Source organism: Mytilus galloprovincialis, chromosome 1 (genome assembly GCF_965363235.1).
Source record: "Mytilus galloprovincialis chromosome 1, xbMytGall1.hap1.1, whole genome shotgun sequence".
Classification (NCBI taxonomy): domain Eukaryota; kingdom Metazoa; phylum Mollusca; class Bivalvia; order Mytilida; family Mytilidae; genus Mytilus; species Mytilus galloprovincialis.
The window spans coordinates 34,963,669-34,988,954 of NC_134838.1; the positions used below are offsets into that span (position 1 = coordinate 34,963,669).

The 25,286-nt window shown below is 31.7% G+C and overlaps 1 protein-coding gene and 1 non-coding gene across 6 annotated transcripts; both read left to right on the plus strand.

Moving 5' to 3' along the window:
- The first annotated feature begins 981 nt into the window (after positions 1-981).
- On the plus strand, positions 982-19,316 carry LOC143072606 (KH domain-containing, RNA-binding, signal transduction-associated protein 2-like). 5 transcript variants are annotated; one of them, XR_012977255.1, is made up of 11 exons: positions 982-1,199; positions 9,866-9,984; positions 10,974-11,090; positions 12,400-12,543; positions 12,892-13,043; positions 15,258-15,293; positions 15,605-15,761; positions 16,339-16,403; positions 16,819-16,892; positions 17,180-17,372; positions 19,133-19,316. XR_012977255.1 is itself a non-coding variant. In XM_076247643.1 (10 exons), exons 1-10 carry the CDS (start codon positions 1,064-1,066, stop codon positions 17,290-17,292), a joined length of 1,113 nt encoding a protein of 370 aa, XP_076103758.1. In that variant the 5' UTR covers positions 982-1,063; the 3' UTR covers positions 17,293-17,977. The 5 variants fall into 5 exon arrangements, 3 of the variants coding, with proteins under 3 accessions (XP_076103758.1, XP_076103771.1, XP_076103779.1); XR_012977261.1 differs by having other exon boundaries at positions 983-1,199; positions 16,819-16,883; XM_076247643.1 differs by lacking the exon at positions 19,133-19,316 and having other exon boundaries at positions 17,180-17,977.
- A 5,547-nt stretch (positions 19,317-24,863) lies between these two features.
- Positions 24,864-25,027, plus strand: LOC143061561 (U1 spliceosomal RNA). The gene has a single exon (XR_012974468.1). It is a non-coding gene; the product is annotated as a U1 spliceosomal RNA (small nuclear RNA).
- Positions 25,028-25,286: the final 259 nt, after the last annotated feature.

Consider the following 25,286-nt stretch of genomic DNA (forward strand, 5'->3'; position numbering starts at 1 on the left):
TATAGTCATGATGAGACCGGTTAAAAAAAGTTCTGAAGAGTCAATGATTTAGAAATAATGGTTAAAACTGCATGTTATATAACACAGAAAAGTCTTATTCTTTGAGGCATTCTTATTTAACTTATATTTCATAAACCAAACAAACCGGCCATACCAGATATAGATATGAACATATAGACTTAAGTTTAAATTTCAAACATAGGAGCCAGGAGGTTTTTTCTCCATTCTGTATGCTAGAGCTCTTACTTTTATATGAAAAAGACTAATAAACACACAGAGAAATAAAAAAAAAATCGCTTGTAGGCCACCATTTTGAAAATCTCTAAACCGTCCTTGGAAGTACGGTTAAAGGTTTCATTAACCAAATAACCAATTGGTTAAGAACAAAAAATAATAAAACATTGAACCAATAACCAAACTTCAACCAGGTTAATGGTTAAAGAAAATAAAACACGCCTTATGATTAAAGAAAAATAAATAGCGCTTGTGCTAATGAAACATTCTATTTGTGTAACAATCTGTACGGTTTGAAGATTTTTCTATGTTAATAGATAATGTGTAGGGCAGTATTGTGAGAAATAATAATAAAAAATCTAAATTTCTTATTTTCTCTTAGATGTTTTAGTGTATTTTAAACAGTGATACATAGTCAGTATCCTGTACATTTTTTTATTGGAACAAAACTCTGTAATACCCTAATTGAGCCTCAACGGAATAAAAAAGTTTGATAATTTTGTATCAACACCGTCTTGTGTTCGTGTGGCAATAATAGTAGCATTTAAATTTTTAACATTGAAATAGAAATAAATTTCTTTTGTCTGCTTTTTCATTTTTTGTTTCGAGCTGTGTTAACCACCCATTGTTGGTATTTTAGTCTTAATGAATTAATTTTATCAAATTTTGAACTATATCGCGGATGTTTTATACTGGTTACTTTTACATATGGATATTCTTCCTCCGGACTACCCAGCCAGAAACCAGTTCAACATTAAAAGTAGTTCGCCGACAAGCACGCGTTCCTTTCTCGCATATCAATCTTAAGACAGGCTACAGAAATAAGACAATGGCTCAACAACAACAACAACAGCAAGAAACTTCTCTTGGAGAAGCAAGCTCCAGTTTGGTGGAGGCGATGAAAAGTGAAATAAGTCAGTTGGATGCAAACTGCCAACCACATGGAATCAGACTCTTAAATGATGGTAAAAAAATACTTTGTTCATGGCTCACGCTAACTTTTCCATAAAGACTCCATGACTGATCAAAGCAAAAGTTTAAAATAGCCTTGCAAGACGTCATAATTATTTGGACTAGGCTGATCCATGTTATTTCAACACCGCTTCTTAACTAAATGTTTATGAATTTACGTTTTAAATTGATAATAAGCGTGTTTCGTATGTGCAAAATTGTCTTGCAATGATAAACGAGTTGGGGACAAATATAATTTCATATGCAGCTAGAATTAAGAAATAATTCATGGGTGCTTGAATATATCGTGATTTTACCATGGGTTGGCCCTTTAGACACATATTCTACCCAGAGCAATAGCGAGGGGAAAAATATCAGCTTAAAGGGACAACCCATGGTAAAATCACGATATATTCTATGCTGTTGCTGTACTGTATCTCTGTAATCGGCAAAAGCTATGGTTCAGTAGTTATTCTGTGTCTCAAGATGACAGTCGAAACAAAATCACAAGGGACACAGAAATCCAAAACGTCTTTTTTCCCCAAAGTAGATAGACATTGACCAAAGGGCAGTAAAACTAGTTTTGTTCAGTTAATGAGTTACACAATGGGTGCAACATGTGGAGAAGGATCTGCTTACCCTTCCAGAGCACCTGAGATCACCCATAGTTTTTGGTGGGGATCATGTAGTTCAAATAATTATGACGTCTTGAAAGGCTACTATATTTTTTTTCTTTGACGCCTTGCATCGACGTCATAATGCCGGACTCATATTTTCAGTTGGACTTTTAAGAGGGAATTTACTGCTTTATTAAAATGTTTAGCTGATTTCTCCTCGGGATGTTTAATTTTAGTAAAAAATATATTTTTTGAACCAAACTGTAAAATTTAACGGACCAGAATTTCCGGATAATGTAAAACAAAAGGTTCCGGAAATTTGGGTCTGTCAAATTTTACTAAGTTTGGTGCAAAAATTATTTTATAATCTCCCCAAAAGAAATCAGATACATGTTTTTAAAAAAGCAGTCAACATGTTCCCGCCTGGGATGGAATTGTAACTTATTTTATTATTACTGTAAGGATTAATTGGAAATATTTTGCACAAACACATAAATGGCAAGAATTTTTATATATGCAAATATTTTTAGCCTTCGATGAAAGTTTAAAGGTTAAATTGGTTCTTAAAGTTGAGAGCAAAATGTGCTCAAATTCCAACCGAAAATGGTGGCTTCAGCATTATGACGTCAATGTAAGGCATTGAAGAAGAAAATATAAAAGCCTTTCAAGACATCAAAATTTTTTGGACTAGGGTTCATGTTGATATTCTTTAGTTTTCTATGTTGTGTCATGTGTACTATTGTTTGTCTTTTTCATTTTAACCATGACGTTGTCAGTTTATTTTTGATTTATGAGTTTGACTGTCCCTCTGGTATCTTGTCCCTCTTCTTTAATATGACTTGCTGGACCAAATGATCAGTTACATTTTTATACGACCGCAAAAATTTTAATTTTTTGGTCGTATATTGCTATCACGTTGGCGTCGTCGTCGTCGTCCGAATACTTTTAGTTTTCGCACTCTAACTTTAGTAAAAGTGAATAGAAATCAATGAAATTTTAACACAAGGTTTATGACCACAAAAGGAAGGTTGGGATTGATTTTGGGAGTTTTGGTCCCAACATTTTAGGAATTAGGGGCCAAAAAGGGCCCAAATAAGCATTTTCTTGGTTTTCGCACTATAACTTTAGTTAAAGTGAATAGAAATCTATGAAATTTTGACACAAGGTTTATGACCACAAAAGGAAGGTTGGGATTGATTTTGGGAGTTTTGGTTCCAACAGTTTAGGAAATAAGGGCCAAAAAAGGGCCCAAATAAGCATTATTCTTGGTTTTCGCACAATAACTTTAGTATAAGTAAATAGAAATCAATGAAATTTTAACTCAAGGTTTATGACCACAAAAGGAAGGTTGGGATTGATTTTGAGAGTTTTGGTCCCAACAATATAGGAATTAAGAGCCAAAAAAAGTCCCAAAAAGCATTTTTCTTGGTTTTTGCACAATAACTTTAGTAAAAGTAAATAGAAATCTACAAAATTTTAACACGGGTTATGACCACAAAAGGAAGGTTGGGATTGATTTTTGGAGTTGAGGTCACAACAGTTTATGAATTAGGGGCCAAAAAGGGGCCCAAATAAGCATTATTTTTGGTTTTTGCACCATAACTTTAGTATAAGTAAATAGAAATCTATGAAATTTAAACACAAGGTTTATGACCATAAAAGGAAGGTTGGGTTTGATTTTGGGAGTTTTGGTCCTAACAGTTTAGGAATAAGGGGCCCAAAGGGTCCAAAATTGAACTTTGTGTGATTTCATCAAAAATTGAATAATTGGGGTTCTTTGATATGCCGAATCTAACTATGTATGTAGATTCTTAATTTTTGGTCCCGTTTTCAAATTGGTCTACATTAAGGTCCAAAGGGTCCAAAATTAAACTTAGTTTGATTTTAACAAAAAATGAATCCTTGGGGTTCTTTGATATGCTGAATTTAAAAATGTACTTAGATTTTTAATTATTGGCCTAGTTTTCAAGTTGGTCCAAATGGGGGTCCAAAATTAAACTTTGTTTGATTTCATCAAAAATTGAATAAATGGGTTCTTTGATATGCCAAATCTAACTTTGTATGTAGATTCTTAATTTTTGGTCCAGTTTTCAAATTGGTCTACATTAAAGGGAAACTTCGCAAAAAAATCAAAAATTGATATTATGTTCATTCTGTATAAAAATGTTCAAATTCATAGATATTAAAGTTTTATTCCGCTAGATAAGCGATCACCATCGATTTTAAATTTAGAGTATCAATTCTCCGAGATCCGCCATCTTGTCTTCTTTCCCGATGAATAAAAACGATATGTCTATAAACCACAAAGAAACAAAACTACAGTAACCGATGTAGTCGTAATTGCGTGTCGATATCTTGTCAATCGTACGGTTGTTTAATACGACTAACTAACTTGATACGGAAAATATTCTTACTTTTTTTAAATTACCATGGTCTGTTGTTTTTAAACTGTTGAAATTGGAATTAGGTGAAAAGTCAAAGTTGAAATCATAAATAAGTGTTCCGTGAAAATTGTTTTCGAAAATCTAATTTGTTCATAATTCTTTAAAGTAATAAACTTTTTTCAAATATATTTTGATCTTCACTTATCTGATCACCAGCATGGCTAAAGGTATTACTTCCAAAGGTATTGTGAGGGGTGTGAGGTGACACGTCCAGGTATTCAAGCGATTTCCTGTCGGGCTTGCAAGTTCATGCATCGTTTCACTTCTGCAGGTATTGATCAGTGTACACGGCTGATAACTTATAACTTATAACTTTCCATTTTGAACTATCAGATGTATAATATACAACTCTGTCTTACTTGTCATTACTAAACTCATACGCTTGTTTATAAATAACATTTCTGGTGTAAAGAATATAATTCATAATATATAAATAATACCCAAAAAATAAGATTTGATGAAATTAAAATCTATTTAAATATTTTTTCCAAGGGTGAATTTGGGAAAATGTAATATATAGTCATTGTCAATAGTGAAGGACAGATTGGAACAGACCAGAAATATTGATTTAAAAAAATGTACGCACTTGCCGACGATTCGTTTATACGACTGGATATAAAGTTACGGAACTATAGCGCAATTTAAAATATATACGTGTATACATTGAACATAAGAAAAAAACATATATTTTGAATAAATAGGGGTAAAAGTGTTGTAAATAGACTAGCCAACGTATGCCAACAGTATGTAATCATCGAATGTCGATAGACTACAGTTGTATACCAAAAGAAGAAGAGAACCAATTTGATTTAAATACAGGTCGATGTATAACTTTTGCTTTGGTTCATTGAAGCTGTGGACCTAGGAAAATCACAGATTTATATTTCAATAAGATTGTTCTCAAACAAAGGAAGGAATTCGTCATCACAATTGTTATATATGCCACTGGACGAACACTAATTATCCCCAGGGGATGTGAATATTTTGCTGGGAAACTTTTGAGTATCAAAGTTTCAAATTAATTTCGGGATTTATTTTCTTTCTTGGTATTCAATAACCGAAAAAAAGAATAAATTACTTGTTCGCTAAATAGGGATATTCTTGTCAGATAAAAGAATTTTAGTTATATTTAAAAAATAGGGAAATATGACATTAAATTGGTTCTGTCTTTTTTTAAACATCGTTAAAACGATGTGTGTCTAAGGTGAACGCCACAAGAACCCTGTAATACTAAAAATGTAGTACGAGAGTATAGCATGTAAACATTCCTTCTCAATAATATGGTTGTATTGGAAAACTTTTCATACAGATTGACAACTCATTGTCCGATATGCATGTAATATTTGCCACATGACGCCCATAGTTCTTTCTACCATCATCACCTTATTCCTTGATATTGCTGTAAACATCGATGGTTCACACCCAAACAAAATGGGAGTAATGAACCTTCAGAGCTTCTCCGTGTTATACACTTGTGAAATATATAGACGAAATTTCTGTATTGAAATGAATCTACATCTCACAAACAGGATTTTCAAATAACGATTTTGAGTAATCACCTTACAAACCAATATAAACGTATGGCAAGATATAACCATGAAGGAATTTAGTTTTTGTCAGAACTCATCACTATATCATAAACGTATACGTATATATATGCATACAGTTTCAAATATCAAGAACAAGCGTTCGATGTCGATAGTCTGTTCTCTAACTGTTCAGAGTTAGACATGTCACTTGTTCATTCTTGGAAGCCTTCATATTCCCCGTCTAACGATGGGAACTCTTTCTGATTGTGTTGACTATAAATGCTTGTATGGTAATTCTGTCGTTTATCTGTACAAGCGGTTGCATTTCCTCTCCTTTCCCAACAAACAAACGAACGAAACGCAACTAGTCTGATTTCTCTGGAGCTCATCCTCAATGGCTCTTATACGTCAGGAAACTTACATGTATACTAATAATGATTGTTTCATGAACAACGATGTATGAACGAACTATTATAAATTCGTCAATATCTGTAATGCATGACTAAAGTATAACTTTTATTACAACTACTGTATTACTTATTTGGATTAATGACGGCTATCATGTTCAACATTGCACAACTATTATCATAGAATTTTTAAAAAAATCCTCCAAAATCCTCAAAAGATATAATGCCTTAGCTTAGATAATTAGTATTCTTTTCACAAAAAGTTCGTGTAAATGATTGTCAAATGAATTTAATTATGTAAGAATAAAATGTTAAAAAGAAACTAAAAAAAAATTATGCATGTTGTATGTTGTATGTTTTTGTCAATTAAAAACTTTAAAATTGCAATAAAAAAAAACACAGCCAGATTTGAATACAAGTTAAGAAATTCCGGTAAAGTCAATGATATCAAACAGATGTACAATGGTATATCAAATTGGGTAATATTGCATTTAGTTTTTATACGCCCGTCAAAATTTTGACGGGACGTATTATGGTATACAAATGTCCGGTGTCCGTCCGTCTGTCTGTCCGTCCGTCCGTCTGTCTGTCTGTCCGTCCGTCTGTCTGTCCGGCGTAAACATGTCGCACCGTAACTTGAGAACGACTTATCCAAATTTCATGAAACTTAACATAGTTGTTACTTATGATGGTCAAATGATCTGTATACTTTTTGGTGAAAATAAGATTAAAACTTTTCGAGTTACGGCACTTTGTAACTAAAACAGGGGTGTGTTTTTTTCACATGTCGCACCGTATCTCAAAAACGATTCTTGATTATGGCTTAAAACTTTAAACACTTCTAAGTTATATTAATCTTAATATCTGTATACTTTTTGGTGATGATTCAAAATTTCATTTTTGAGTTATTGAGTATTTTGTAAAAAAGGGGGAGGGTTTTTTTACATGTCGCACCATATCTCAAAAACGATTTATGATTATTGCTTAAAACTTTACACAAGTCTTTGTTATATTAATCTGAAGATCTGTATACTTTTTGGTGATGATTCAAAATTTCATTTTTGAGTTATTGAGTATTTTGTAAAAAAGGGGGAGGTTTTTTTTTTTACATGTTGTGCCGTATCTCAAAAACAATTTATGATTATTGCTTAAAACTTTACACACTTCTTTGTTATATTAATCTAAAGATCTGTATACTTTTTGGTGATGATTCAAAACGTTATTTTGGAGTTATTGAGTATTTTGTTAAATAGGGGAGGGTTTTTTTTACATGTTGCGCCGTATCTCAAAAATAATTTATGATTATTGCTTAAAACTTTACACACTTCTTTGTTATATTAATCTAAAGATCTGTATACTTTTTGGTTTTGATTCAAAATTTTATTTTAGTGATATTTAGTTTTTTGTAAAAAAAAAACAGGGTTGGGGGTTTCACATGTCCCGCCGTGTCTCAAAAACAGTATATGGTTATTGCTTAAAACTTTCTCAGAAACTATTTATGATTATTGCATAAAACTTCCACACAAGACGTCGGGCGTATCATGCGCTCATGGCGCAGCTGTTTATTATTAAAGATTAAAACTACTATTTTTTGCTTCATATTTGAATCTTTACGCCAATTGCCGCTAAGAAAGTAATCAAAAATTGTTTCCTTTTATTTTTATACACTTTCGGAATTACGAATCTGAATTTTATTTTCAATTAATTTACACAATTTAATTATTGTATCTTTATTCTCATCGTGTATTTAATCTTAGTGTACTAACATCATGACAGCATATACTCTAATCCTTTCTATTTATCCTTTCCAAATAACAACATTTATACCTGTGTACGCTTGAACTCACACCTGCGGCTAAATAGCTACAAGGTAAACGAATTGACCTCAAGCCGAGAAATATACAGTGACCTTTACAAAATAATATACACACTCTGCTCACACATTAGTTGCATTGAAATGATTATCAAAACAATAACGGTAAATAGAACTGAAATAGTTTCAGTTCAATATCAGTAAAAATGTTCAATAAATATTTTATGAAAAAAATCTCAACAATAATTAATTAAATTTATTCAAAAACATTTACTAGAGATAATTTTATAGGAGTTTAATTCAATCAATACAAAACGGTATATATATGCATATTCACTTTCGTTCATTCTTATATTGTGGTTTATAACTTCGACCATTCGTCAGCTGTGCGCTTTTAATTACGTATATTGTCGATAAGCTATAAGAGTTAAACAGATTTTATTTTTTCCCAGAATTCAATAAATCGGGCTAATACGTCACGACCCACTCGAGAATTCAACCAAAAAAGTTACAAATACTTGATTTTCTCCGTTATTAGAAGGAATATAAATTTAAAACTTTGCAAATGTGTTTTTTATGTTAAGATGAACATAATTAGATGATAAGTAAAAAATCGCGGAATTTCCCTTTAAGGTCCAAAATTAAACTAAGTTTGATTTTAACAAAAATTAAATTCTTGGGCTTATTTGATATGCTTTATCTAAATATGTACTTTGATTTTTGATTATGGGCCCAGTTTTCAAGTTGGTCCAAATCAGGATTCCATATCAAGTATTGTGCAATAGCAAGAAATTTTCAATTGCACAGTATTGCACAATAGCAAGAAATATCTAATTGCACAATATTGTGCAATAGCAATTAATTTTCAATTGGAGTTATCTTTCTTTGTATAGAATAGTAGTTGATAATATATGTTGGAAATTTGCCAGGCATGACTATGATGTCATTTTCTATTTTTATTTGCCAATAACTTTATGTAAATAACTTCATTGGAAATTTGCCAATATAAAATGTTGCTGATGAAGCTTTTTTTCCTTATCTTATCTAAAATGTTTTTAGATAATGTATGTTGGACATTTGCCAGACATGACTATGATGTCATTTTCTATTTTTATTTGCCAATAACTTTATGTAAATAACTTCATTGGAAATTTGCCAATATAAAATGTTGCTGATGAAGTTTTTTTTATTGTTTTATACAATAAACAATGTATATTCACTTTTACTACCAACCAATCTTTACCATTCAGTGATAACAAGCACTTTATTTTACATTTTAATATTTTATGATGTATTTAAAAGAGAAGTTATTGTTGCAACCTATGCTGTGTCATGATCAACTATTTAATTTTAGATTTAAAAAGTTTGAAGAAGAAATCTTTAATTGATTTGTAAAATCTTGACATTTGTTTTGTGTAAAAAAAAAACCATGTAATGTCAAAAATTTGATCACAATCCAAATTCAGAGCTGTATCACGCTTGAATGTTTTGTCCATACTTGCCCCAACTGTTCAGGGTTCGACCTCTGCGGTTGATAAAGCTGCGCCCTGCGGAGCACCTGGTTAATTTTTGTCAAATTGTACATCTACATGTAAATGTCCTTTTAAAAAAATCTGGTCCAGAAATCATCCTATACCAACAATGGGTGGTTGACACAGCTAGAAAATCCTGCATTTGGAGGTGGGTTTCACCTTGCCCCTAAATACATATGTGTGCTATGGCTACATGTAGTTCAGTAAGACAAATGGTTCACCAGACCAAAATGTCTATTTGATTTCTCAAAACCTTGGGTGTCACTGCAAAAGGCATTTCTAGGCACTCCACCCAAATAACACAGCCTTAATATATGTTTTATGGTTTTTCTTTCCAGAGGTGAAAAGAATTGAACAAGGAGGGCCTAAGAAACAAGTGCCACTTGTTGAAGCTCATCACAACCGCCCTCAGGCTGTAGCATTGAAAGTAAAAATTCCAGTTTCAGATTTTCCAAAAGTAAGTAAAGTAAAATGTGTTTAATGTTTTATTAGCTTAAATCGTCAGAGCTGAACTGACTAGGATGGGATCCTCTTTAAACAACCAACAGCGATTTTTCAGAGCAAAATAAATGCTCTGAAAATCCATAGATGTTGATTATAATGCATACAACATTTGAATAACAGTTTGTAACACACCGTGCTTTAAAAAAAAACAAGGAGTCTAAGCCCTGTACAAAAAATGATTGCCAATTTGAATGAAGCTCATCCAAAAAAGAGGGTAGTCATAATCAATTTGGATAATTACAAAATAAAGCTCTATGTGTCTGTATGCAGAACATTTTCTGATATATATTTCGGGATGCTAATGTTTTGTTAGCAGAATGTAATATTCATACATGACACAACAGAGCCAGATGAACACAAGACCATAGTGCTGATAGAGATTGTTAAATCATCTTTATCAGTCTCCAGTCTTTGTTACAGTAACTTTTTTTTGTCACAATATGTTGTAGATATGTTTCACATGATGCTCCAATGGCAAAACACCGTGTCTGTACTTTGAGATGTTGATTGAGCATCAATATTGCATCCTTGTAATACTTTCTTCCAACTCTTGCAGCAGCATCAGATTAAGTCTGTTTTTCTAGGTAAAAGATACATAATAAACAAACAAACAAACAACGTAATATGTATATATCCTCTGTTTCACCTTTAAAGAATTTAAATTAAATGGCCATTTATGGGCCAATACTTCAGTGTCAATTTGAGAATGATATAAATGATCTCATAATACATACATGTACAATTGTACATTGAAAAACTTGTGGTAAATGTTTCTTTCAAAGAAAGTTATTTAAACTTTGTCTGCATGTACCTCATGTCCTGTAAAATCGGAGTTTTAAACATTGCATTAAACTTGATTGGATGGTTTCCATGAGACAGTTCTAACTAACTGGAAATACAAAGCAAAGAAATTTATTTTAATGATTCTGATTTTATTTACAGTTCAACTTTGTTGGAAAACTGCTTGGTCCAAAAGGAATGTCATTAAAAAGACTGCAAGAGGAAACTGGAACAAAGATGTCAATCCTTGGGAAAGGATCAATGAGGGACAAAGGAAAGGTAATATAGAAATACATGTACTAAAAGGAAGTCATATTTATTTAGACTGACTTTCTGGTATATTTTAAGTTAGATTCTTCTAAAAACCACAGAAAATCGACACATTTGAAATAAGATTTTGACCATTATTTGTATCCAGTAATATAAGACCAAAATAAAAAGCTCTAGGTGTCTGTATGCAGAACTTTTTCTGATATATATTTCGGGATGCTAATGTTTTGTTAGCGGAATGTAATATTCATACATGACACAACAGAGCCAGATAAAAACAAGACCATAGTGCTGATAGAGATTGTTTAATCATCTTTATCAGTCTCCAGTCTTTGTAACAGTAATTCTTTTGTCCGAATATGTTAATGAGTTTTACATTATGCTCCAATGATCAACTATTTTGAACTGTTAAATTTTTTTGCAATAAAGTTATATGTTGGTATACTATAATTAGGCTAACAAAACAGGTGTATACATAGTACTAAACATAATGTTTTGTTTGATCTGGATAATTTGCTTCTTTTAGCATATTCCAATATTGCTGTGAATGGTAAAAAAGCTCTAACTTTAGCATGTCCCAAAATCGTCTGTGTCTAATAAGCCCTATTTTTAAAAGGTTAATTTCACCTTTGAAAAAGAGCCAAAATAGAGACCAATATTTGTTACCTCAAATTAAACTTGTAATAAGAACAAATAAAAAGCTCTAAGTGTCTGTATGCAGAATATTTTCTGATATATATTTCGGGATGCTAATGTTTTGTTAGCGGAATGTAATATTCATACATGACACAACAGAGCCAGATAAACACAAGACCATAGTGCTGATAGAGATTGTTTAATCATCTTTATCAGTCTCCAGTCTTTGTTACAGTAATTCTTTTGTCACAATATAAATGAGTCACATTATGCTGCAATTACATCACTCTGTTTTGTACTGTTGATTATTAAAAAATGAAAAGTAATTTTGTGTCCAAGAACTAAGAAACGAATTAATATTTTCTACTGTTTCAATCATAAAACAGTTTCTCATCATTTCAGTTGAGGTAATATATCTGTTAAGAGACTAATGTCACATTTACTATTAATTTTAGATTATTATATATCAAGTTAAGAAACGAACAGCATGGCCAAAAAAAATGATGCTAAATGGTCTTATATTTGTATATAATGTCAGATTTACATGTACATTGTATCTGTTCCCAAGAATATGACTGAAAGAGTCTATACTCTATTTAAAAAGTTATTTTGTGGCTATAGTTAATGAGCTTGAACTCACAGTTCTTGTTAGGTATGATTTGATATAAATATTTTATTTTAGGAAGATGAGATGAGGAAAGAAGGTGGAAAATATGCTCATTTAAATGAAGATCTTCACTTGTTAATAGAAGTGTACAGTGAGATATCTGATTGTTATGCTCGTCTGTCACATGCACTATCAGAAGTACAGAAATACCTTACACCAGTAAGTGGATAATACATTAACTTGTTGTAAAGTGTTACTGGTTGATCTTGTATAGTAATTGACTTTTCATTTAAGTTGGTAATTCAAGAATTTTCATTTACAGTCCTTCAATGTGTCTCTGAAAGTTAAGCCTGTTGAGCCTCTGATATGATTTGTGTAATATACTGAAGTATAATTTCTACTTGACATTATATATCATTTGGTCCATTGTAAAGTTTGTCTGATTAGCAATCATACTACAAATTATTTTTAGAGGATATACATCAGAAGAAAAAATATTCTCATTATTGTCAACCAAACTGATTGGACATACATGGTATAAACTGCATGATTGTGTACTATTTTCAGGAGTATAATGATGAAATAACACAACAACAGATGCAGGAGATGAACTACATGTCAAATGGTTCACAGCCCACTAGAGGTGGTGGAAGAGGAGGCCCAGGAGGGGCACCACCAGGCCGTGGAGCACCCAGAGGAGCACCTGCTCCAAGGGCAAGGTATTCATAGTTGTTGGTTTCCCAACAATCACTTTAGTTTAAGTGAAGGATCTCTATGAAATTTTTTAAGTAGGTTCAAAACCACAAAATGAAGGTTAGGATTGGTTTTGGGGATGATGGTCCCACCTGTTAAGGAAAAAGGGGCCCAACACCAGCTTTTTATACGACCGCAAATTTTTTTTGGTCGTATATTGGTATGACGTCGTCGTCAGAAGACATTTGGTTTTCACACTATAACTTAAGTATAAGTAAATAGAAATCTATGAAATTTAAACACAAGGTTTATGACCATAAAAGGAAGGTTGGGATTGATTTTGGGAGTTTTGGTCCCAACAGTTTAGGAATAAGCATTTTTCTTGGTTTTCGCACAATAACTTTAGTACAAGTAAACAGAAATCTGTGAAATTTTAACATAAGGTTTATGACCACAAAAGGAAGGTTGGGATTGATTTTGAGAGTTTTGGTCCCAACAATATAGGAATTAAGAGCCAAAATAAGTCCCGAAAAGCATTTTTCTTGGTTTTTGCACAATAACTTTAGTAAAAGTAAATAGAAATCTACAAAATTTTAACACGGGTTATGACCACAAAAGGAAGGTTGGGATTGATTTTGAGAGTTTTGGTACCAACAGTTTAGGAATTGGGGGCCAAAAGGGTCCAAAATTAATCTTTGTTTGATTTCATCAAAAAATGAATTATTGGGGTTCTTTGATTATGATATGCCAAATCTAACCGTGTATTTAGATTCTTAATTATTGGTCATGTTTTCAAATTGGTCTACATTAAGGTCCCAAAGGGTCTAAAATTAAACTTACTTTGATTTAAACAAAAATGGAATTCTTGGGGTTCTTTGATATGCTGAATCTAAACATGTACTTAGATGTTTGATAATGGGTCCAGTTTTCAAGTTGGTCCAAAAAATAAAACTTTGTTTGATATCAACAAAAATTGAATATTAAGGGTTCTTCAATATACTGAATCTAACCATGTATTTAGATTTGAAATATTTGGGCCGGTTATCAAATAAGTCCACATTGAGGTCTAGAGGGTCTAAAATTGAACATTATTTAATTCATTAAAAATTGAATTCTTGGGGTTTTTTGATATGATGAATCTAACCATGTATTTAGATTTTGGATATTCGAATACCACATAGGGATGGTAAGAATTGTCTTTGGGTGTTATGGCTCAAACCGTTATGGAATAAGGTGCATAAAAGGTTTCCAGGTTAATGGACAATTACTTCAGTACAAAACATACCTAATTTAAAGCAGGGTAAGGTTGGTAATTGAAACTCATTATAACAGCTCACCTAAACTGCTCTTAAATTATATATATTGGAAATTTGCCAATATAAAATGTTGCATTGGAGTTATCTTTCTTTGTCCAGAATAGTAGTCAATTCAACTTAAATCATGACTATGACATTTTATATTTTTTGATGTATTTAAATGTGTAGTTATTGTTGAAAACTCCATTAGAAATTTGAATTGAGATCATTTTTGGAATAAGGGAAAGAGAGAGGTGAAAAAAAAATGGTGGGGTTCAATTTTTCTTACTTCAGATTTCAGAAATAAAAAAGCAAATTTCTTCAAATATCAAAGGATTAATATTCAACAGCATAGTGAATTGCTCAATAGCAAAAAAAAAGAACATTTTTAAGTTCATTAGACCACATTCATTCTATATCAGAAACCTATGCTGTGTCAACTATTTAATCACAATCCAAATTCAGAGCTGTATCCAGTTTGAATGTTGTGTCCATACTAGCCCCAACCGTTCAGGGTTTGACCTCTGCGGTCGTATAAAGCTGCACCCTGCAGAGCATCTGGTTTTATTTTAATTTCCATATTTGAATTTTTGAAAAGTTTTAAGAAAAAGTCTTCAATTGCACAGAATTACGCAATAAATTTGTAAGATCTTTGACCACACTTATTGTGTCGGACACCTAGTATAATATGTTCAAAATTTGATCACAATCAAAATTCGGACAGTATGAAGCTTGAATATTGTGTCCAAATTTGCCCCAACTGTTCAGGGTTCAACCTCTGTGGTAGTAACAGGCTGCGCTTAGCGAAGTATTTTATTTTTATTATGCCCCATTTATGGGCATAGACAATGATAGTGCGGATGGGGCATCCATGTACTAGGTACACATTCTTGTTTCAGTATTATTAAGAATTTTTTAAGTTTTAACTGATTTCTATAATTTCAGGGGAGCATCAAGGGGTGCACCTGCCCCAAGAGCAAGGTATTCATAGTTTTTAGAATAAATTTGAAAGTTGTTTTCATTAGTAACATGTAATTAATTAAAAAAAAAATTAAGTATTATATAAATATTAAAATTTAGTATAATTAAGATATGATTTACTATAAAATACATTGCAATGAAGTGGACAACTGCTTGTTTACATCTCGACAGTTTTTTAAATCGAATTTCAAAGCAAAGAAATACAAGTAAAACAAAGCAAATGCAAGTTTTTAAGTTTATGGTAATTTTAGTGTTGGTTTGTTTAGTTCTTTAAAAATGTGAAGATTTTTAACTGATGCCTTTCATTTCAGGGGAGCACCAAGAGGTGCACCTGTTGGAGGACGTGGAGCACCAAGAGGAGTCTCTGGTCGTGGTGCACCAGTTGGACGAGGAAGGGCTGCCCCACCCCCAGTAGCACCTGTTGCACAAAGTTTGGAGACCGCTGGATATGATGATTATGGTGTTGGTGTAAGTTAAATGAATAAGCATTTGAATGTTTAACCAATAGTGATAATTTTGTATGTTGAATTAAAGAATGAATTGTGGATTTGTATATTTTTTGGTAGCTATCAAAGCTAGCATGGTCAATAAAACTGCAAATTATGCATTTAATTCAAATAATTAAATTTTGTGTATTTTCATGAATACCAGTTACTAAAGTTACTCATTAATGTCATCATAAACATTACAGTGTTGTTATAAGACTCTCTTTACATAAATTTATATTATATACAATGTACTTAATAATCCATTGAAAGAAGTGGAGCTATGTTAGAATCAACTCTTCAGTCTTATTTTTTCATCAAATATTTTCGTCACACTTTTCTGAGACAGACTTGAGAGAATGACTTTTTGAGTATTTGGTCAGCATCTCGGTGATTGGTATCCTGTTTCATTTTGTATTTGATTTTCAGTCACTGTATTCTTGTTCGCCAATACTTTGAACTTTGCAATATGATGAATGAACTTATAAATTTCTTGCAATAGAGATAGTACAGGAGATGTTGAATTGTATCATAATAAGAAAAACATTTCTGTTTTACAGGGTTATGAAGGTTATGCAGATCCTTATGCCAGAGATCCATATGCAGAAAGTGGATATGGTGCAGGGTAAGATTTTCAAAATAATCGGAAATCCATCAAAATAAAGGATAAAATCAATGACAAAGCAATCTTAGTTTACAAGAAATTTATATATTTAAAATAGGACAGTTTGGCCTCCCAACAGTAAGAAAATGCACACATCAATACTTCAACTTACACTTTATCTTGACACATGTTTACTTGGATGACTCCACCATTTCATTAATATCAAACAAATAAAGTTTAATGTTGTGAAGGTAGTTACTGTTGATAAATTATATTAGAAATGTTTTATGTATTCTTTTACCCTTACTTACAAGTAAAACAAAGTTTGATTGTCTGATTTCCTTGATTATAGTTAAATTTCACGATATCTTTTTCCTTTGTTTTGACACTTTCCCGTAAAAATATACAATTTAATGTTGTAACCTTATTTTTCTAGTGACACTCAGTATTTTGATTACGGGCATGGTGCATCAGCAACAGCTTCATACGATGAAACTTATGGTAAGCCAGGTAGTGTATTATTAAATCATTCTTGTGATTTATGAAATGCATTTATTTAAAGAAATAATAAGAAAGATCTGTAAAACATAAAAAATTGAAAACATCACCAACATGCCAGTTGTTGAAATCATAAACTTATTTAATGTTGATAATTGTCATCTTATTCATTGTCAGATGAATTGTGTAGAGCAAACTTCTAGTATGGTTAATATATATATTTCAACTATACAGACCATTTAAATTGGAAAAAAGCAATACAGATAGTAAAAGTTTTATATTTTATTTTTTCCCTACAGCTGACAATTCTTGGGCTACAGGAGCAACAGCAGGAAAAGCTCCACCAACAGGACGAGGTGGAAGAGGACAATTTAGACCACACCCCTATGGAGCAGGCAGAGGGGGATATTGAAATAGTTAATGGTTGTCTGTACCTGTGTATTGTCAGTCAAATTGGTGTTCTGTAAAGAAACCTCAATAGAAATAATTGAGGTATATACTACATGCTGCAGTTTTCTTTTTGGTACACCAAAATCAATATGAACATTAAATGGATAAAAGTAAACTTTAAAATTTACCTTGAAAGATTTTAAAGCTGAAGATGGACTATTTTTGTTACTTTTGCCAAACTAAATATTGTTTTAATTTGTAGTTTTTAACAGGATTTTAAATGTTAAAACAATATGATAAATTTAGTCACTGATCAAATGAAGATGTCATAATATCAATATCATAAGCCATTGTTGTAATAAACTTCACCTTTCATATAAGTTTGAGTCTTTATTTTATCCACAATATTACTGTAGAAATCCAATGTCTCAAATACCCTTCCTTACAAAGTAGGTTGTCAACAATAACATGAAATAATAAATAGTAAAAACCTTAATATATAATATTGTTTGTAAGGTTTGAAACATCAGTGTTTTAAAAATCCTGTAAATAGTTATGAGGCATTGGATTTTTTCTTAAATAAATGGTAAATGTATGATTGTATAAATTGACCAAATTTACTTTTTCTTTCCAGTGTCTGAGAATTGTAAATGTAACATATGCCATGTTGTGTCATTCATTATGAAATAAAAACATTATGTAATAAATATTGTATTATAAATCTTGCATACAAAAGATAATTCTTTTTCATGAGGAGTATAATTATAAAGGTCTTGAACAGATTAGGACTTTTTCAACATTAAGAGATAAGTCGCACAGTTTAAAAATATACAGCTTAACAGAAAGGCATGAATATAGGAAAGACCTAAAGCTCTCAACCGAATTATCCTTAACAAAAGCATAGAAGATGAATATAAAGCTAGAACTATATGAATTAAAGATGTGACTGCCATTGTCATTACTTGCCAAAAATTGTTACCAGCATAAACATTCACAGCCTAACAAACTAAAATTACCTTTCATAAGACTGTTCGATGTTGAAAGGACACCACAAGAGCAAATCATAAACAATATACAAAATATGAAAATGGGACCTATATCCGATATTTTCACTTATTTGCATTTAAGCAAAATGAATCACTAATCTATTCTTCAAGAAATAGAATTAATGGGTCTATATAGTGATAAAGTGAAAAATTTTAAGCAATTTTTAATTTGGTCCATTGATGAAAGTAAAAATATTGAGCCAGCAATAAAAGAGCTAAAGTTAGACAGAAACTGATAACAATCGTCCAGGGCACTCCATCTAGACCTTTGAAGAAATTAACTACATACTTTTATGACTCTTATTAGAGAGTTAATACCTATAAAATGATCTATAATATGAAAGATGTAAAATGTAGCTGTAAAAATATGATGAAGAAGAATCCCTTAAATATTTAAAGAAAGGAGAAAGCAAACCCTTACAGAATTACCAGGTATAGTAGGAAAATGTATGTCTATAATATGTACAAATTAGTGGTCAGAATTATAAATTGCATTATAAAATTAAATAGTGGAAAAATATGTAAATAGCAGTTAAAATTTGATTGTTATACTTGATTAAATATAATGTAGTGTTGATATAACTTATTTCATTTTGATAAACGTCTCTCTCTAGTAGTGTTAAAATGTATATAAAGCAGCTAGTCTGTAGATGTCAATTTCAAATTATATGTAATATTTAGTTCGATAAATTAGATTCTAATTGAGCAATAGAACTTATTTAAACAAAAATAAAAAATTATGTAAAAAATTGTTTAAAATAGAATCACGATTCATACTATTTCTGTGGTTTAACATTGTCATTTATACTTAAACAGGGACTTCTTGCTTCAAGCCAGAGGACAAAAAGAAGAGGGTAGTGTTCGTCCATAACAGGATAAACCAATGGAAAATTAATCTAGTGACAATATATATTGACATTCATAACATCTACAGTGATTTAACCCGTCTCAAACAAAATAAAGGAAGAAAAAGTGGCCAAATAAAATATTATTGCAAAAATGTTGTGTTTATTTGTTAAAGTTGATTAAAAAGTTAATATTTAGGAACACCATGTCCACCTATCTGCATATTATATTGAAGATACATTTTGGTGTGAGATAAAATATTTGTTAGAAGAATAATTTATGGAAAATAAGATTGCAGAAAGGCAAACTAGAAAAAGATGTCCATAATCAACTTTGTATTACAAGAATTAATCTAGTAGCATGTTGTTGCAACATCTAAAAAACATAAAGGAAACACAAATTTTAGCACGTTGTTTGTTGACATGAAGAACCATGGACAAAAACCACATTGTGCATAGCATTGTGCACTCTCAAAAACTTTTTTGCTAAAAGTGCATTCACAACAAAAAGTAGTTGACAACACACTTGGAGATAAAACAAGGAAAAAAATCACTTCAAGTAGCAAACTGGTTCATGTATTGAAGGGATGGAATTCTAGCTTGGTGAACTGAAACTGTGACTATAGCAATAACTAGAAGTTGATATGTATTTATTATAGTAGTAATATATAATTTATTAGTTTCATTCCCCCTCTTTAGGAATGGGCATTCTACTTCGATCACCTTGTTGGTCCAAATATTTTGTCAGCAAATTAACTTTGACGAGTCGTAATGTGTGAAAGACTTTTTGGATCAGTTAGATACATGCTGCTGATACATTGAATTTTCAAATATGTACGAACTTTTCTTCAAACAAATTCTCATATCACAGAAACATATTGGGTGCGATTTTGATATGTGTTGGATTTACTTCCTGTTTCTGATTCTTTCAATTACTATTTATTATTTCTTCAAACTGCTAACCTTGAAAAAAAATTGTCAGCCTTTTATCTATACAATTAGATTATAACTGATTGCACCAGTGTGGTATTGGTTCCTAATTATAGCCATCCAACAAGCAAAAAAATTGTGGATTCTTTTTCAACCTTTAAGAAATACTGATGCCTGTTTGCCATATGTTTATAGCTTAGAGCTACAATGTATACCAAGTTGAAAAGGCTTTTAACCTTGGTATTGAGATATTGAGAAAACTTTTTACCTTATTCCAAAGAATTCATCTAGAGGTCTATATGTTCAATATCATAACCAAACATTCCACCAGGTAAAAAGAACTACATTGATTTTTAAAGAGTCTGATGTCGGTCATTGCAGCTATTGTCCTGTATATTACTTTTGATGCAGATAAAGGATTTTGAAAAAATGGGCTCCCTGGTAGGAGTGAAACTGGTAAAAAGTCTTGTGCATTTATCATATAGAAAGTTCTGAATCCGCCTCTGATCTTTTAAACTATATATATATATATACAAAAAGGCTTGAACCAAGGATTTATATAGTCCTATACAAATCCTTGTTTGAACGCATTCGTAAGAAACTTGGGTGAATTGTTTATATCTATTGACGAGATCTCCCTTGAGTTTTATAAATTTTAAATTCTCAGAGTTGGGATTTTTTTCATTAAAAGGGGAATTTTCCAGTTTTCGAACTAAACTGACTCAAATATACTTTCACTAATTTGCAAGAAACTACTGAATTGTTTATATCTTATTGACATTAGCTCCTATTCGATATTTTTAAATTTTCGATTTTACGTTTTCGAGTTGATATGTTTTATTCATTAATAAAGGTTGTATTTTTCCGACAAGAATTCAAAAATGCTTTCTGCAGGTTTCATGATATTTTGGTGAATTGTCTATAGACGTAAGATCCCTTTTTTATAAATTTTAGATTTTACAGTTTTTATACGACCGCAAAAATTGAAAATTTTTTGGTCGTATATTGGTATCACGTTGGCGTCGTCGTCGTCGTCCATAGACATTTGGTTTTTACACTCTAACTTTAGTAAAAGTAAATAGAAATCTCTGAAATTTAAACACAAGGTTTATGACCATAAAAGGAAGGTTGGGATTGATTTTGGGTGTTTTGGTCTCAACAGTTTAGGAATTAGGGGCCAAAAAGGGCCCAAATAAGCATTTTTCTTGGTTTTCGCACAATAACTTTAGTATAAGTAAACAGAAATCTATGAAATTTTAACATAAGGTCTATGACCACAAAAGGAAGGTTGGGATTGATTTTCGGAGTTTTGGTCCCAAGGAATTGGGGGCCAAAAGGGTCCAAAATTGAACTTTGTTTGATTTCATTTAAAAAATTAATTATTGGGGTTCTTTGATAAGCCAAATCTAACCGTGTATTCAGATTCTTAATTTTTGGTCCTGTTTTCAAATTGGTCTACATTAAGGTCCAAAGGGTCCCAAATTTAAACTTAGCTTGGTTTTAACAAAAATTGAATTTTTGGGGTTCTTTGATATGCTGAATCTAAACATGTACTTAGATTTTTGATTATGGGCTCAGTTTTCAAGTTGGTCAAAATCGGGGTCCAAAATTATTATATAAAGTATTGTGCAATAGCAAGAAATTTTCAATTGCACAGTATTGCGCAATAGCAAGAAATCTTCAATTGCACAGTATTGTGCAATAGCAAGAAATATCTAATTGCACAATATTGCGCAATAGCAAGAAATTTTCAATTGCACAGTTTTGCGCAATAGCAAGAAATATTCAATTGCACAGTATTGTCCCATTGTAAGTTTAAGTTCTTAGACCACATTCATTCTGTGTCAGAAACCTATGTTGTGTCAACTATTTAATCACAATCTAAATTCAGAGCTGTATCAAGCTTAGATGGTGTGTCCATGTTCAGGGTTCGACCTCTGCGGTCGTATAAAGCTGCGCCCTGTGGAGCATCTGGTTGGAAAATGCTTTGAGAAGTTGCCATGAAACTGGTGACTGGCTTCTATCAATTAAGATAACCTCGGCTCCCTTTAGTTTTCTATGAATTTCTGATGTGACATCGAGAAGTTATTGAACTTTATTCTTTGAACAAGCGCAGGGCCTACCATGCGCTCGTTACGCAGCTGTTTTATATTCCCTTGATTTTGGATCAATGATCAAGTTCACAACATCTAATAAAAACAAAATTTGCTGAAAGTGATGTTTTTAAATATATTTGGACTAGACTAAAGTAAATCAAAAAGTATATGTCAATTTAAGTGAGGAAGACCCTAATGAATTTTGAGTCGAAACATTTAGTTCAAGGTATCTATTAAACCATATATCAGCCATGCACTAACAAAGGGATGGGATGTCAAGGTTGACGAGATAAAAAAAAATAAGATATTGCAAAGGACATCTTCAAATGGGACAGGCATGTGCAAGTATGCGGAGAATGCCTGGAAACTTGGACCCACTGCCCAATTATGTTTGTCTAGATGCTCATTTGTTTGAGTTTCTTTTAAGTTTCATTTGGTAGTAACACAAGTCAAATTTGGTTAGGTTGGGTATTGGAAACTTGCTTATGACTATCTGAAGAGCCTCAGAAGGATTTTTGCATCTGTCCTTTTCCAGCTGCAAAAACACTATCTTTTGATAAAAATCAGTTTCTGTGTATAATCAAAAGGCTTAGTCCTAGAATAAAACCAATTATCAGTTTGAAATTATCTCTAAAACAGATCAACGAGTATATATTATAGATCATTTTAAGTGCGCGCACAATTGTGTCTTTGTTAGCTCACCTGGCCCAAACGGTCAGGGTGAACTATTACTATCACTTTCCGTCTGTCGCCTGTCGTATTTTTACATTTTTAACAAAGATATTCTTTGAAAAGTACTTGGTAAACCACATTAAAACTTAAATTCGGTGCATGAATGGAAACGATTTTTTAACGAACCAATTATGATTTTATATACCTAGTAAAATGTATGCACGTTGGCATTTCTCCCTTGTTTGACTAGTACACAATAAGACCCTTAATTACGACTCTAGTCCTAGAATACTTGCATAACAAAAGAAAATAGTAAAACGATTTATTATCAGACGATAAAAACATAATGAAATAAGGAGATGTGGTACAATTGATAAGAAGAAAACAACTAACCGCCAGTGATCAAATGACCCGGATCAAAACAACTATAGGTATGACACTTAACTTGCGTGGTTTTGCTCCTTGTTGCGGTCCGTATTTTGTTTGATTTTTTTTATGTGACTTCTGTGACAATTTTCTATCAGAGACCTATAATTCGACTAATTGAATGATGTATTTAAAAAAAAATATCCGTTATGATTTAGGACTTCACTGACCAATTTTCATAATGTGGCATTTTTTTTCTTGTAAATTTGCCACACACTATTCCTCTAGTTCCAAAGCTTGTCAAGTTCCTACAGTCAACAAAATTTGGGACACAAAAGATACAATAGCATCTGAACAACATGAGCGTTTCGATATTCAATCTATTTCGTGGTAGAGGTAAAGATATTTCAGAACTAGTTATTTAAAAAACTTGAAAAACAATTAGTAAACTGCTATAGTACTATTGTCACACAATCTGGATAAACTCTCGTCGTACCTTATAAAATTATGATTTATATACTGAGACTAGATTACAAGTGTTGCTGTCCACCTGTTGCAGTTTATTCAAAATTCTGTTCAAAATTACAGAAGAACCATTCAAATAAACACTCGTGATATTGTCCCAGGATTGACAATTGTGTTGTGGAATATTGTTTAATTTTTTTTTTGCAGTGACATATACAAGACATATGCAACTGATATTTGTATTCAAGGTTGTAAAAAATAAAGACATGTTTACCATGTAGATGTGAATAGAAGGATAAAAAAGAAACCGAAGAAGGCAAAAAACTGAAACGTCTAAAAATGTTTACCACAATGACGAAAAATATATTTTACACAATAAAAATAAAAATGTTCATTATTGAGTATACCATATTGCCGTATTTGCTATTTACTTTGGGACTATAATACTATTCCCATTCCAAGTGACCGCTGTGGATAGTAAGCTTGGGATTGATATTAAATAGCAAATACCAATTATTTCTGTTTATGTTCATATTATATGTACAGTAAATTAAAAACAAAAAAATAACAAGATTTTTTTGGGAAAAAGACTGGGGATGGCTAAAAAAAAGTGTCCAGTCCCCAAGTATGTGTACTTTTAGAGAATACGTAAAAAAAAATAATGACGTTATTTATATTCGTGACTTTTTTATATCATTTTTCCACATCATTACATTTTATGACACGGGCATTTTTCAATTTTTTTCTATCGTTTTTAAAAATTCAAGGGATAATCCAGTGAAGTATCATAAATTAATCGAGGTCATGATGTATAGTACTTCCATGGATACACAAAATTACCGCGATCGTAGCTATTCGACCATTCTCACTCCTACAGTTATCGGTTATTGTAGACGTTACGAGTGCTTATGATTGCAGAATTTACCTATGGAGTTGTCGTTCCTTATCTCGTCTTCACTGTCTTTCTAAAATTAATAAACTAGCAATAACAATAAATTATTTAAAATATAAATTGTCATTAAATCTTAAAAATTATAATCAATGTATGTCAATTTTAATATTCTTTATTTTTACATTCACTGAATTATAATTGCAGCTTTTAAATTTTCAGCTGTCACCTTTTGTATAGTAATAATATAATGATTGAAGAACTTTAATTTTTATGGTTGAAGCATACTTACCTGGTACAGGGAGCACCGTGATCAAAAAGGCGGTCTCCCCAGGTCGAGGCCTTTCCATTGCACTTCGGATAGGCTGAAGCTTGCGAATGCCCCAAATGTGGGCATCTCGGGTACGCAATTTTTTAGTGTGGGGGATTGCGTTCGCGCTAACCCCCGAATATAATCAAAGAATTTAAATGCAAGAATGACCACATTTCCCATAATCAAAAGTAAATACTGCGAAGGTAACACAATGCTCATTTCCTTTTTTTTTAAATTTATTATGAAAGTGTTTAAACTGAGAATGGAAATGGGCAATATGTCAAAGAGCAGATAACAGCATACTTTTTTTTAGTTTTTCCCTATCCAGGCCTGCCAACTATCCTGATTTAGGGGGATATATGAGCAATGTTGACATGAATTTTAAAATTCTTTA

Bases quoted from the DNA above. Each gene is read 5' to 3' on its own strand.
- LOC143072606 (XM_076247643.1), top strand. From the start codon at position 1,064: ATGGCTCAACAACAACAACAACAGCAAGAAACTTCTCTTGGAGAAGCA. The intron at 15,294-15,604 runs GTATTCATAGTT...CTTTCATTTCAG, and splicing joins GCACCTGCCCCAAGAGCAAG to GGGAGCACCAAGAGGTGCAC. The intron at 15,762-16,338 runs GTAAGTTAAATG...TCTGTTTTACAG, and splicing joins ATGATGATTATGGTGTTGGT to GGTTATGAAGGTTATGCAGA.